The sequence below is a fragment of the Danio rerio genome, chromosome 18 (assembly GCF_049306965.1).
Source record: "Danio rerio strain Tuebingen ecotype United States chromosome 18, GRCz12tu, whole genome shotgun sequence".
In the NCBI taxonomy this organism is placed as follows: Eukaryota; Metazoa; Chordata; class Actinopteri; order Cypriniformes; family Danionidae; genus Danio; species Danio rerio.
In genome coordinates, this window is record NC_133193.1 from 26,815,721 (window position 1) to 26,830,527 (window position 14,807).

The 14,807-nt window shown below is 34.7% G+C and overlaps 1 protein-coding gene across 6 annotated transcripts in view; it reads right to left on the reverse strand.

Annotated features, from left to right (window-relative positions):
• Positions 1-431: 431 nt before the first annotated feature.
• Positions 432-14,807, reverse strand: part of gnrhr4 (gonadotropin releasing hormone receptor 4) — a 156,903-nt gene continuing 142,527 nt past the window's right edge. For 2 of the 6 annotated variants that reach the window (XM_073928693.1, XM_073928692.1), the window contains 4 exons: positions 11,834-11,983; positions 11,394-11,755; positions 6,621-6,825; positions 432-2,568 (listed from right to left, as the gene is read on the reverse strand). In XM_073928693.1, coding sequence (XP_073784794.1) covers positions 2,096-2,568; positions 6,621-6,825; positions 11,394-11,755; positions 11,834-11,936 — 1,143 coding nt within the window. In that variant the 5' untranslated portion in view covers positions 11,937-11,983 and the 3' untranslated portion in view covers positions 432-2,095. 6 annotated transcript variants of the gene reach the window in all.

The following is a 14,807-nucleotide window of genomic DNA, read 5'->3' on the forward strand; positions in this document are numbered from 1 at the left end:
TATATATATATATATATATATATATATAGTCACCTTGGAATTATAAGGTTATATCTGCGTTCTGAAGCATAACAAACAGTATTTGTTTTTTGACACTGAATTGTTGGCAGCATAAAAAATTAAACAGTTGTAAAATTATAAATATGTTTTTGGATTTAATAATTTTTTATTTCAAAAAAATATGCCTACTGTTGAAAAGTTTGGTTCTTATTTATTTGATCAAAATACAGCTAAACATTGTGTAATATTGCGACAAATTATTACACTGTAAAATAACAGTTCAAGAAACATCAAATTATGAAACTGCTCAAAAAAAGAAATGATATTTTATTATAATTTATCATAATTAATTTATCATTATTATTATTGTTTCAAATGTAAAAAAATAATCATCCTCCTGTTTTTTAATTGTTTTTAAAATATTTCCCAAATGCTGTTTTACAGAGATTTTTAAACACATCTTTAAACAAAATATTTTCAATTATTTTTTGTCTTTGCCATAATGACAATATATAGCACGTTCCTGGTTATTTTGCAAGATACTAGTATTCTGTTTAAAGTGCAATTTAAAGGCTTAACTAGGTTAAGTAGCTTAACGAGCCAAGTTAATGGGCTATATGCTCAGCCATTATTTTTCAGCAAATTATAAACTTCCGGTGAAAGCTTAACGTGACTATTATCAATTTCATACAGCATCGATGTTGTAATGAAATCCAAATATATTCAGTTAATCAGACTTCAGTATCCATTTGGTTGTAATTTGTAAAAAGAGACAAAGTCCATTAAAACTCAGGCGCTGTAATTAGCAGCAGACTAGCGCAGAAATTCCTTTGAAAATACTGGCTAAAATTAATTTCCATATTTTAAAGACATGGCACGAGAAAACATAAATTAATGAAGTGCTTTTTTTCCCTCTGATACCCAATTTATATTGTATCTCAGCCAGGCAGTAAAGATTACAGATTTTTTTTAAAAATCTGATCTTGAACGCAGCGATTTTGTATGGGATGACAATTAACTGGAAGCGCTAAGGCTGGCTGACTGAAATGAAAAGTCTGTGTGCAATACCCCATTAGGCAAGTCATTGGACAACAGCCAATCAAAATTATTTTTCTTAAAGGAGCTAATAATATTGACATTATTGACCTTATTAACTTTAATTTGGACCTTATTTTTTTAGCTTTATATGCATATCAGTTTCTATATTGCAGCATGATTAGTTTTATGGCAGGAGCAGGCTCAAAAATAATTACATTTATAAACAATTTACATTTAGATGCGGTTAATACAGAAATGTTAGGTTATATTGAACATACAGAAATGTATGTTCAAAACACCATAAATGAATAAATTAGATTTTTATTAGACCAAGCTGCCTGATAATAATATTATTAATACCAACAGCACAGCCTTGAAATGCAAGACCTCTCGAGTTAGACTAATATTTCCGAATCCTTCCAATAAAAAACATCAAAATGAAACTACCTCAAGAGGGTGCTTTAAGATTCCTGAAAAGGTACTCCTGAACATTTCCAATTAACACCAGTGAATTATTCAAGAAATGATGCATGTTCAATTGCATTGTAAATATCTCAGAATGCAAAATCCACACATCTGATTTGTTTGCAAATGAAACTCATCTCCAACAAACGAACAATTCAAAAGCATTGCCCTTTGATTGCAGGTGTAGATGTTGAACTGATAAAAGAAGTAAAAACTCTTGATGTAAATCACTTTTTCCACAAAAGCCATGAGTCGCAACCATCCAATTAATTTCGACAGGGGAAAAAAAAAACACACACAAGACTGACATAGTTAGCAAAGAGCGAATGATTGCAAAAACTAATCACCTGAATGAGGAAAATAGATGGGTGTTTAATATAACTCAGTAATTTAGGCAGCTCATTAGTGAACGAATCAACACATCGACTCACTCTGGCTCAATCTTTCTCACGATGTTCAGACAAACAGGCAGGTTTGTGTTCTTGTCTCATTGTACTTGTAAGCATCTAGACAGCTGGTGCAAGACCTGCCATGTCACATCCGTATCTCTAATCAACTGATGCTGTCTATGTTGGAATGCTTTCTTTCCCCACTATTCTTTAGTTTTACCGTCAGCTGCCTTCTTATCTTCCTCACCCACCGTGCTTGTGTTCTGCTTTGGGTCAGTTCCTGTGCCCGACTGGGTCACTCTTTTCATGCGAAATGGGGATGGTGAGCATTTCAATGAGCCCGTGATGATGGAGTTATTCTCTGACTCGGTGAGCACGACCGCGCTGCGACAGTAGCGCTTCAGTCCTTTGCGAAAGTGGATGGTGAAGAGGCCGTAAGTGATGGGATCCAGGATTGCATTAAACAGTCCAAAAATAAACAGCATGTGAGTCAGAGAGTGAGAAACGGTCTCTTCTAAATCCTCTGGAAGGAACCAGTACCAGAGACCCAGCAGGTAGTACGGAGTCCAGCAAACTATAAAGGAGGTCACGATAACTATGCTCATTTTTAAAGTCCTCATACGGGCCTTGGGGATGTTGCTGTGCGAACGGCGTAAGTGGACTTCCTTTGAAGAGACTGTAAATGCAAAGAGAATTTAATGAATTTGAAGTGAACAATGCCGTTTTTGCAGGTATAATACAGTGTTTTGAGGGCCTAAGTGCAGGGTTTTGAAAAATATGATGTATTTATGTCTCATTATGAACTTCACATGTATGATTCTGTATAAAAAAATCATCCCACATCTATAGTCATGAGCAAGTATTCACCAACCAAACAACAATGGTGGACAACAAGACAATATCAATCAAGTTTGAACTTTGGGTGTAAAAATTTGTTTTAATTTTTTGCATGCTAACCCTGAGTAGCTCATGTGTCTTTATTGTGTCTTCTATTTAACGAGAATGTAATTCAAACGTTCAAATGAAAGTGTTGAGATTCGTTTTTTGCTTAACTCGATGTGCACAGAGCCTATGCATTATATATTGTGCCTTTTGAATCACATCCAAATGAATTCAATCTGATGGAATGTTAACTAAATCCAAAGCCTACAGGGGACCGCTACTTGCAAAACAATTAACTTTAGTGTATAATGAAAACAAGCTAATTATTTTACACCGCTACCAACACACATTGTGACAATGTTTATAATAATTATCTTACCAATAACGCAAGAGGAAAATCCTGATTTTGTAACAAGATTTTGAAATGCCAAACGCAAAAGCGCACCTGCCTTCCAGTTATCTGCACCCCTGAGTATTTACATGCAAAAACCTGTATATAAATATTGGGACATGGACACAATTCTAACATGTTTAGCTCTATACACCAACACAATGGATTTTAAATGAAAAGATTTGTGCTTTAACTGCAGACTGTCAGCTTTAATTGGAGGGTATTTACAACCAAATCAGGTAAACGGTGTAAGAATTAAAATAGTTTGCATATGTGCCTCCCACTTTTTAAGAGTCCAAAAGTAATGGAACCGAAATATAATCATAAATCAAACTTTACCAATTTAATACTTGCAGATGCTTTGTAGTCAATTACAGTCTGAAGTCTAGAACGCATAGACATCAGCAGACACTGGGTTTTATTCTTGGTGGTGCTCTGCCAGGCCTCTACAGCAACTGTCTTCAGTTCTTGCTTGTTTCCCTTAAGTTTTGTCTTCAGAAAGTGAAATGCATGCACAATCAGATTCAGGTCAGGGGATTGACTTGGTCATTGCTTAACATTTCACTTCTTTCCCTTCAAAAACTCTTTGGTTGCTTTTGCAGTATGCTTTGGGTCATTCTCCATTTGCACTGTGAAGCACAGTCCAATAATCCAATGAATTCTGAAGCATTTGATTAAATATGAGCAGAAAATTTTGCCAGAAACACTATAGAATTCATCCTGCTGCTTTTGTCAGCATTAACATCATCAATAAATACAAGTAAACCAGTTCCATCGACAGGCATACATGCCCATTACCATGTTTACCATCATGCTTCACTGCTTATGATCATAAGCAATTCCTTTCCATCTCCATATTCTTCCTGTCCCATCACTCTGGTTCAAGTTGATCTTGATCTCATCTGTAGATAGGATGTTGTTCCAGCACTGAATGATTTTTAGAACTCTAATCTGGCCTTTCTGTTTTTGAGGCTAACCAATGGTTTACATCTTTTGGTATTCTCTGTATTCACTCTGGTATAGTCTTCTCTTGATAGTTGACTTTGACTTGCATACTGTACACCTACTGTACCTCCTGAAGAGTGTTCTTAATCTGGCCAACTGTTGTAAAGGTTTTCTTCATCAGAGAAAAAATTCTTTGGTCATCCACCACAGTTGTTTTTGTAGTCTTCCGGGTCCTTTGGTGTTGCTGAGCTCACTGGTGGTTTCTTTTTAAGAATTTTCTAAACAGTTATTTTTTTTGGCCATGCTTTTGCTATCTTTCTAATATGTTTGTTTTGTGTTTTCAGCCTAATGATGGCTTGCTTGACTGATAGTGACAGCTCTGGATCTCATCTTGAGAGTTGACAGTAACTGATTCCAAATGCAAATACCACCATTCCACAACTGAAATGAACTCTGGACCTTTTATCTGCTCATTGTCACTTGGATAATTAGGGTATAACACACACCTGGCCATAGAACATCTTAGAAGCCGATTGCCCCAATGGTTTTGGACCCTTAACAAGTAGTAGGGAGGCACATATACAAACTGTTGTAATTCCTACACCGTTCACCTGATTTGCATGTAAATACCCTCAAATTAAAGCTGACAGTCTGCAGTTTATTAAATACATTGTATTGGTGTATAGAGCCAAAATGTTAGAATTGTGTCTACGTCCCAAAATTTATGGACCTAATTTATATGTATTTTATAAGCTGTACAACAATGACTGACTACATTGTCACTTACTAGCCTGGCACACATAATACAGTGTTTTTAGAAAGTTTTCCAAATATGTTTGTGTAAAGCTGTTGTGTAAATGTACCTAAACTACCCAGTTTTTTGTTGTTGCTGAAAGCTGGGTCATTTAAAGACACCCAGCTTAAACTTTTAAACTCATCCATTCTCAGGGTGATAAGCATCATCATGTAAATTACCATAAACATGAGTTTCCAAGTTAAAAACCAGATATGAATGGTCGGCAAATTAATATTTGTTACTAGGAAAACTTACTACAAAGTAATTTTAATATTTAAGTTTCATAAATTTAAGCATGGTGTAAAGGACGACTGCTAATGTTATTCTTTGTTATTTTTTTCCCAACAGCTACAGTAAATCCCTTTGTTTAGGTATTAATGTTTAGCCCTAACCACACGGTGTTGCCATATGGCAACATGATATTTATTTTTATTTCCCTGCCACTGTTTCTTTAAGACCAATGTTCTATTGAGAAGACCTTAGTTAAGCCAATGAAGTGCTTTGGTTAAGTCACATAACATGCAGTGTTTTTCTGTGGCACGTTTTCTGACAGACTGGCGTTTATTGTGAGTAGTTGCTAAATGCAAATGTAAACGTCAATAAAAACAAAGGATCAACTCATGTAAGACTCGCAAGAAAAATCAGAGACATCACCTCCAGTAAGTTATGACGACATGTTCACAACAAAAAAGTTTTTTATCAAATTAGTTTCTTGTAAATCGATCAAATGTATGTGTTGCCAATTGGCAACACTGTGCAATGGTGGAATGTGCAATATTGCAATAGGTCAGCTGTGATCTTTTAAGTAGTAACAATAACAACATGAATGCTAGTAATTTAATGTAGATTAATCATAAGTTAATAGCATTTGTTAATGGAGAAAATCTAGTTTTAATGGCAATACTTTTGTTTAGATATCAATACAGGGAACAGTGTATTAGCGGGCACCACCATGTTCTATGTTAAGTGAAAAAAGAAAAGGACAGAACTGACTCTTCCTGCAGATGAAAGTGAGGATAAGATGGTATTTAATGACCCTGAGAATGCTGCAGATTGTACATTTGATAAGAGCAGTGATGGAGACAGTTTAAGTAAGTTAGCTCAGAGGCAGATAAGACAGGTGTAGTATAGTATATAGTATAATACAGTATATAAACATTGTTAGCTAGTAGCTACATTATTCTGATGCATCTGGATATATTAGACATGTTATGTATTGGTTATAATATTTACTGGAGGAAATATTTATACCTACTGTGTTGTATACATAATGATACAATATTTTGCTTGTTTTCAGTAATATTCAGCAAAAATAAATTTGAATCAACATTTGAAACAACATTTCAAACAAAATGATTAATTTTTAATTAGATTCACTATTGGATGTTGCTGCCATATGGCAACATATCATAAAGTACCTTAAAAAATCCCCCCTTTTTTACAGCACAAGTTAAGCCATTCTGAGAAAAGAAAAACAGCCAAATATTTTTATATTTATAGATCTATCATAATGAGTGCAGTAAAATAATTTAATTTTTGTTTTTTAATTTTCGTTAATCATCAAGCTATTTAGCAGAGCGAATGTTTATATAGTTATTAACAACTGAGATTCTACATGTTATCCTTTTTAAAAACAAAGCATTTGAATGCAACAGGCTGATTATCTCAACTTGTAATGTAACATTAGTCTTCTTTTGAATGCAAAGCCACCTACTGTTTCCTTTGGTCATCCTTCGAGAGATTTCCACTAGAATCCTTGTGTAGCAGCAGATCATGATGGCCAGAGGAATCAGAAAGAGGCATATGAATGTGAACATATTGTAGATGGTTTCCTGCCAGTGTTTGACGAAGCTTCCTCGAGTGGTACACTGAGTGAAATTGGCTGGCACCGTGATGGTCACATTGTGAAACAGGAACATCTGTTGGGGAATTAAAAGTCAGCAGGTTACAAACCCAAGTAATTTGCTTGTTCTAAACCTTCAAAATGCATGATGTAAACAAACGCCTGAAGGACAAACTAATTAGTAATATGGAGAAGCTCGAAATAGATTCTCTTACAATTAGAATTAGCCTTTTCTGCTCCAATCTCTCTTTAATGCTAAATGTTATTCACATCTACAGCCAATTAATGAAGTCAACTCTTTCAACTATGCAAACTAGATGTGGCATATATTGCCTTCAGAAAAGAATGGACAGGATTCAGCCAATGTTTTATAAATACTGGGATGCCTGACTACATATTCTGTGACAAGGGCTTCTCAAATGACAAATGAAGATTGACACAAGCAACCTTCTGTCTTTTTATGCCTCCAAAATGATTCACATACATAGCAGATAAAAACATGACAACAATACATCCACTATAGCCGATATTGTGACCTTATATCCTCTATACCGGTGTTGAATGGACTCATTCAAATACAATCTGCTGTCATAGAAATGTTTCATTGAGATTTCATGCTTATAATCCACGCTAGTTCTTTTAACCGGCTGACCCATCATCAGCTTCCTCTAAAAGCACACTGATTTTAAACGCTCTACTTCATCAGGAGGAGCAAATAAAGAGGTCTTGGCATTTATTACTTCAACCACAGAGTGTTTTAACATGTGCACGCCTGCTCTGATTGAGAATCACTCCATTTTAACACTCGTTTCAGTAATTCATGCTGCTTTCGTCTTTATAATCGTTTATTCAGTTTAAGTTGGAAGGTAATTTGTACTCCTTCAAGAAAATATATGTACAATGCAAAGACATCTGATTGACTTGCAGACTGCATAATTAATCTTTTGTGTGTGTGCGTTAGTAATGTCAAGTAATGCGTCTCAGTAAGCGCCCCTCATTATGTTAAATCCGAGGTAAAATTAAAGGGCTGATGAGAGAGTGTTCTGTAATTGCTCAGCTAATCTCACATGAATTTTACAACACTTTCAGGCTTTGATTGTAATTTTACATTAGGTCTAGGGAGAACAGGAAATAAGTCTGATTTAAAGTGCATGCGGTTGGTAATATATATGTGAGACAGTTTGGGATGGGAGAATACCAGATACTTGTGTGAATATATAAACAAAATACAGTAAATTCATTATTTATTCATTCCAAACTTGTATGGCTCTTTTCTCCTCTGTGGAAAACAAAATAACACAGTACTGAAAATGTACAAGTTGTTTTTATATTGGAGAGTGAATTCCCTAGATTAACATTCTGTGTCTGTGTATAAAACAAGTTTCACTCATGTAACTGGGATGATTGACACTACTGTAATTATAGCAAACTTCTAGTGTCTTGTGCATTTGGTATTGGCTATTTTTGACCAAAAGTAATACTACGGCAACAAAAGACTCATTTTGTTCTGAATTTTTTAATAAACCGCTGTAGGAGGCTTTGTATTTTGTTAAGAAGACTGTTTTGTTAAGAAGAGTATGAGCTATGTAAAAAGGCAAGCAGATACAAGTCCTGATATTGGGGTATGTTGATTAGTTTTTTTTAAGATTAAGCACTTGGGTTTTAGTCTTGCTCTAATTTTGCTATTTTCTCTGTCAATATTTGGCAATATAAAAGAGCATCTTATTGCATGTGATACACTGTAAAAAATGCTGGGGTCCACACAATTAATTTGTGTTGAAACAACATGAAGGAAATAAGTTATTAACTTATTAGTTTTTACACATTTAATTGGATTGAACATAAAATAAATAAGTTGTCACACAAAACTCAAGAATTATGTCATTTTATCTTACTTCAAAAATAGTTCTTTAAACAAACAGCAAATAGTTTGTTTGAGTTTATCTTGTACCAAGTTTACAGAAAAGATCCTCTTAGAAAAACTGCATGAGCATCACATGACATGTTGAAAATTTCACATGTAAAAAATGTTCTAAACATTTGAAACACATGAAACATTGACACAGGAACTTTTTCATGTGACAAAGGATGTAAATACATGATCACACATTTAAGATTCATATAAGGTTTCAACATGACACTCTTGATACTTGATACATGTTTAAATACCCTGTTCAGTATGGTTTCATAGATGCAGTGCGGATTTTCTACCTACATTTATTTTTTGGAAGTAATGTGGTCAATGAATGCAGCTCTCACCCCTAATTATAACTGTACTGTGTGTATAATACAGTGTTTAAAACATTTTATCTGTGATATATTATATATAAAACAAAAACCGCCTTTACCAAAAGAAGTTTAATATTGTAGTAGCTATTAACAAGTGCTAAGAAAATAACTACACTCACCGGCAACTTTATCAGGTACACCTGTTTAACTGCTCGTAAACACAAATTTCTAATCAGCCAATTACATGGTAGCAACTCAATGCATTTAGGCATGCAGACATGGTCAAGACGATCTGCTGCAGTTCAAACAGAGCATCAGAATGGGGAGGAAAGGTGATTTAAGTGACTTTGAATGTGACATGTTTGTTGATTTCAGATGGGCTGGTTTGAGCATTTCAGAAACTGCTGATCTACTGGGATTTTCATGTACAGCCATCTCTGGGGTACACAGAGAATAGCCTGAAAAAGAGGAACTATCCAATGAGTGGCAGTTCTGTGCGAGTAAATGCCTTGTTGATGCCAGAGGTCAGAGGAGAATGACCAGACTGGTTCCAGCTGATAAAAGATATCAACACTCGATACAATCGAGGTATGCGGAAGAGCATCTCTGAATGCACATGTCAAATCTTGAGGCGGATGGGCAACAGCCGCAGACCACACTGTGCATTAGTAAGGTGTACCCAATAGAACGGCCAGTGAGTGTATATATATATATATATATATATATATATATATATATATATATATATATATATATATATATATATATATATATATATATATATATATATTTTTTTTTTTTTTTTTTTTTTTTTTTATGGAATTCCATATTTTCTCTGGATAGCACAGACCTGCTTGATGTGACAGTATCACCTGCAGTGGAAAACCCCATCTCAAAATATGAACAGAGGTTTCAGGCAAAGCCAAGAATTATGATCTGACTGAAATGATCTGACGTGGAGGAAAAGTGTAACAGGCTCATTTAATATAAATGGTAAATAATTCCTTACTGTGTCTAGAATCACTGTGTTTTATCTTCATACTGTATCCTTAATAAGTGTACTTTTTAGTAGTTTTCAATGAAAGTGCTGTGTTTTTTTTAGAACATGCAGTGTGACGAGGTGCTAAGTCTCTCTTTTGCATAAAAAAATCAGTTAAGCTGCAGAAGTGCTCTCACAACTGAGCATTTTTGGAAGAGTCCTGGTATTTTCAGCTGCCCAAAATGCTTTGGCAAACACAATCCCTAAACATATTTTATGTTCTAGTAAATCACATTAATGTGTGTTTTTCTATGAGGATAGGGAGGGCAGACAGCATCTTACAGTATTTCATTTAGAATGCCTTGTTGAGCATAGTGGCACTTCCTAATTTTCATTTTGGGTGCATACAAATATCTGAAAATTGCAGTGATGAAGTAACAAAAGTAACAATTACAAATAATCAAATTACTGTAATTAAATAGTTTTCTCAGGAATTGTAATTTACTGAGTAGTTTTAAAAATGTGTACATGCACGTTCCCTTCCGGACATTTTTAGTGCTGTATTGGTACTTTTACTCAACTTCTTTCCTTCAGCCTGTAGTCACTACTTTATTTTTCTTGTCCATGGGGATCAGATAAAGTAAAAAGTAGAAAGTCTTGTGATTCCAGTCCAATCAAATTCCACACAGACAGTAAAATGCATCATACTGAACTACGACAAGAAATGGGCACTTTATAAATGCAGCAAACAGATGTGATGTGATCTTTACACATAATGATCCAGAGATGGCTTAGACTGCATGCCACTTTACTGTTTACTGTAAAGATGTTTACTGTATAATGACTGAAATCATCAAATAGTCTTAAACAGTAACTAAATGCACTACAGAATGTTACGTTTACACACACGCACAAATTGCATGTAAGCACATCTGCTTTTCACAGCGTAATACTAATCTAGAGTACTTTTAAAAGAACTACTTTTTATGCATACTTTCATTGATAATTACAACAGATAGGCTACTTTTACCTTCCTTACAGTACATCTTTGGGCAAGTAATGGTACTTTTACTTGAGTATGATTTTCAGTACTCTTTCCACCTCTGGAAAATTGTATAACAGGCTACAACTAAACTAAACTAAACTAAATTAAACTAAACTAAACAAAACTAAACTAAACTAAACACTATGTAATGCATATTTAATTTACAGTGAATGGGTTTGTAGCTTAAAATAAGATTAAATATATAACACATATGAATATTTCAAGTCTTAACTCAAAAAGGCAAGCAGCTAAACATCCAGTCATTTTTAATCTCTCTACTTGATTCCGCGTGTTACAGCAGACTCTGGGGTTCTGTCGAATTTAAGTAATGCAGCACACAGAGATAAGATACAATGAAAAAACATGAAAAATCACTCAAACAGCTCCTCACCTGAGGGACGGAGAGAACAACACTCATCGCCCAGGCCACGCTCAGCATTATTTTGTTCTTCTTCTTAGCCTTATTAATGGCCAGAGGGTTGAGAATGGCCGACTGTCTGTCTAGGCTTATGACCACGGTCACAAATGCACAGGAGTACATAGCCACGAGCTTCAGAAACATTAACAATCTGCAAGCCAGATCTCCCGCCAGCCACTGAACTGTGATGTTCCAAGCTGCATCCACTGGCATCACGATGAAAGTCACCAGCAGGTCGGCAACGGTGAGGTTCATGATTAAAATTCGTACATGGGACTTGCGCTTGTTGTTGGTGCTGGCAGCCCACAACACGCCGAGGTTGCACACAGCTGACACTGCGCAAAGAGTGAAGGTAATTATCACCCTCACTTTTGCTGCCATGGAAAATGTGGGCAGCTGCAATGCCGCTTCACCTGTGTTATTGTTACACGTGGGCAAATCACAACTGCCATTCAGAGTATCTGCAGTCAGCTGGTGAAACATGATGTTCTCAGATGTTGGAGAGCTGTCATTCATCACTGAAGAGCGAAAGCGTGTGTTTGCTGCATTTGCTCGACACCCTGCTGTACAGTGAGGATCACAGACGATTCATGATTTCCAGTAAATGGAAAGGCTCCTTTATATTACAGCGCTAGAGTTGAATTACAAAAACAACAACAACAACGAAAAAAAAAAAATATATAAAAATAAGTAAGTATCATTACAAATAATAACATATGTATACACATTTTTTTTTTTTTGGTCATACTTTACAATAAAGCTCTGTTAGATTCATGTATAAACTAACATGAAGTAGTAATAAACAATACTTGTACAGCATTTAATAATCATAACTCAACATTTAGTAATGCATTATTAAAATCAAAATGCATGCTTGTAACATTAGTCAAGTATATTTTCAGTAGCTGATGTTAACAAATATAAATGTAATAACATTTGTTGTTTGACTAACTTAACTAACAATATCTTATGTAACCTGATTGTAACATGAACTAATACATGATAGCAAAGTGTTTGTTTTTGCATAAAAATGCAAGTTTGATACTGAATATTATTAATTTTTTGAATGATCTTGAATAGTTGACCTCAAATTAAAAATGTGTTAATTTACTATCCCTTAAGCCAAGATGTTTTCTTCAGTAAAACACTAAAGGAGATTTTAAAGAAGAAACTGTGGTTCTAAATGCAAGTCGGTGTCAATAAACATAAGCAAAACCAATATTAATACTTGTGGTTTCTGATGATGCTAAGGTCTTACAAAGAAAAGCATTTAGTCTGTGCAAGAAACTGAATATTATATTATTGTATTTACACTTTAACATTGAATGTGCTCATGACATGTTGCATAATGACTTTTGTGCTGGAACATGCTCATATTTTGCTTTATAAGACTTAAATTAATCACCAGAGCCATGCGTATGTACTTTGTTTTGCCATTGTGTTTTTTTTTTACTCTTTGCTATGGTTCTGCAAAAAAAAAAAAAAAAAAAAAAACGTCACCTGCCACTTGAATGTCTACTGAACAGCAACATTTATCATTTACTTTGGGCATAGTAATGACAGTTTTACAACAAATGCCATGGTTAAACAGCATTTACTGTAGTAAAACCATGGTTTAGTTTTAAATGAATTGCTAAAACATCTCTACATGTATCTCTACATAAAATCTTAAAATCTAGTTTTAGAATGTGAATTACAAGTCGAAAACATGCTAATATTCTCATTCATCAATAACATCTCATTTCAATAGTTTATTGTAATAATAATTATTTAATTATATTATAATATCCAGACATAACCTACCTGATGCAATGGGATGATCCGTTAGAAGAAATCCAATGACCTTGAAATTAGTTGTTTGAACATCTCAATGCATAAAAAAACTTGATTAATTCATTCATCCTTCATGTGCTTCTAAAACCCGATCTTCAAGTTCGAATGCACAGAGATGTGATGAAAGAAAACGGTAGTTCCCCATCTAACAAACACCTGTTCGCAAGGTGACATTCGTCTCAATCAAAGAGTTAGTCAGATTTGCAAGGCACCAATCTATGCTTTTTTCAGAGAAAGTACCTTTTAAATGAACTAAATAGTTTGCAGAAAGTAAGTTTCGGGTGATATTCACCAGTATGTGCTTTCGACCGCATCCTTAGCTGGTGTTTTCTCCTCCAGTTGCAGAGTGAAGTGTGACTGTCCGTGCGCGTCTCCTTCGCTGCTGCAGCGCGCGCATTCACAGACTTTCCACCTCTTTTAATTCCCTCGCGCGTCACTTGACAACATTCGCGCTCGCTTTCGCTTTGCGCCTGTCAATCTGGACTGTCATCATATAGGTCACATTGTCGTTATCCATACATATTTTTCGCAATGTACACCCAGTAATTTCACATTAACCAGAGGGCTAGTTAAGGGGATGAGATGTGCTGGGTTTCTAAAGGGATTAGAATGCCCTCACCATCAATACCATCTAAGATAGCGCGTATACTGAAGAATTTAATCATCCAAAGATCACCCAAGCACCTTCTAACATGTGATTTTAGTAAACACAAAGATTAGATTATAAAGTAATTAGCGCAAATTTTCACACTGTGCCAAGCAGATGCTCAAAAATCGAATTTGCTGTCACCTGGGGAGGTTGCTGCAGCTTAAAATCTAAACCATGTGAGTTTGCAATCTAAGTACATCCATTTTCAAATAACAAAACGACCAGTTTTCATTGATGCTCTTTGTTGATGACCTGTTTCATGGCACTACTGGTTTCACTATAAACTGAAAACCCTATAGGATGATTGAACTAATTTGATCTAGTAAACTATTTCCTCCAACTAATTTGAGTAATAGGGTTACAAAAAACGTGCACCTTTAAGTTTAATAAATTGGTGCTTTTGTAGAATGAACACAGTAACACCAGTGTGAAACATGTTGCTTTTCTTGGGGGCAACAGCGAAGAAAATCATTATAAGTGACAAATTATCAATGCATTTTAGTAAATGTCTGCTGCAAGGTAACCACAGGTTAAGAATCATGGTGGTGTACTTAATAAAATCAGTTTAATTCATCTAAGTTCTTGATTTTTAAAACAATTCTCTAACAATATGTGATCACACAAGTGGTGCAACGTAAATGGTTTATATGAAATCATGAAATAATAAAAATAATCAAGTTATGTCATCAAAAGGATTTCAAAAGAATACATTTTTGTTAAATGGTGACACCAGTGACTACAACATTCATTATTTTATGATGTTTCTTTGGCATTTAGTTTTCCTGTCATTTACATCATATACTTGGCCATTATGCATATATTATTGTATTTTGAAATTGCTGTTTCATAAAAAAGCAGCTTTGTGGTGCTTGGAATTTTACACAAGTAATTAGACAATTAATCAA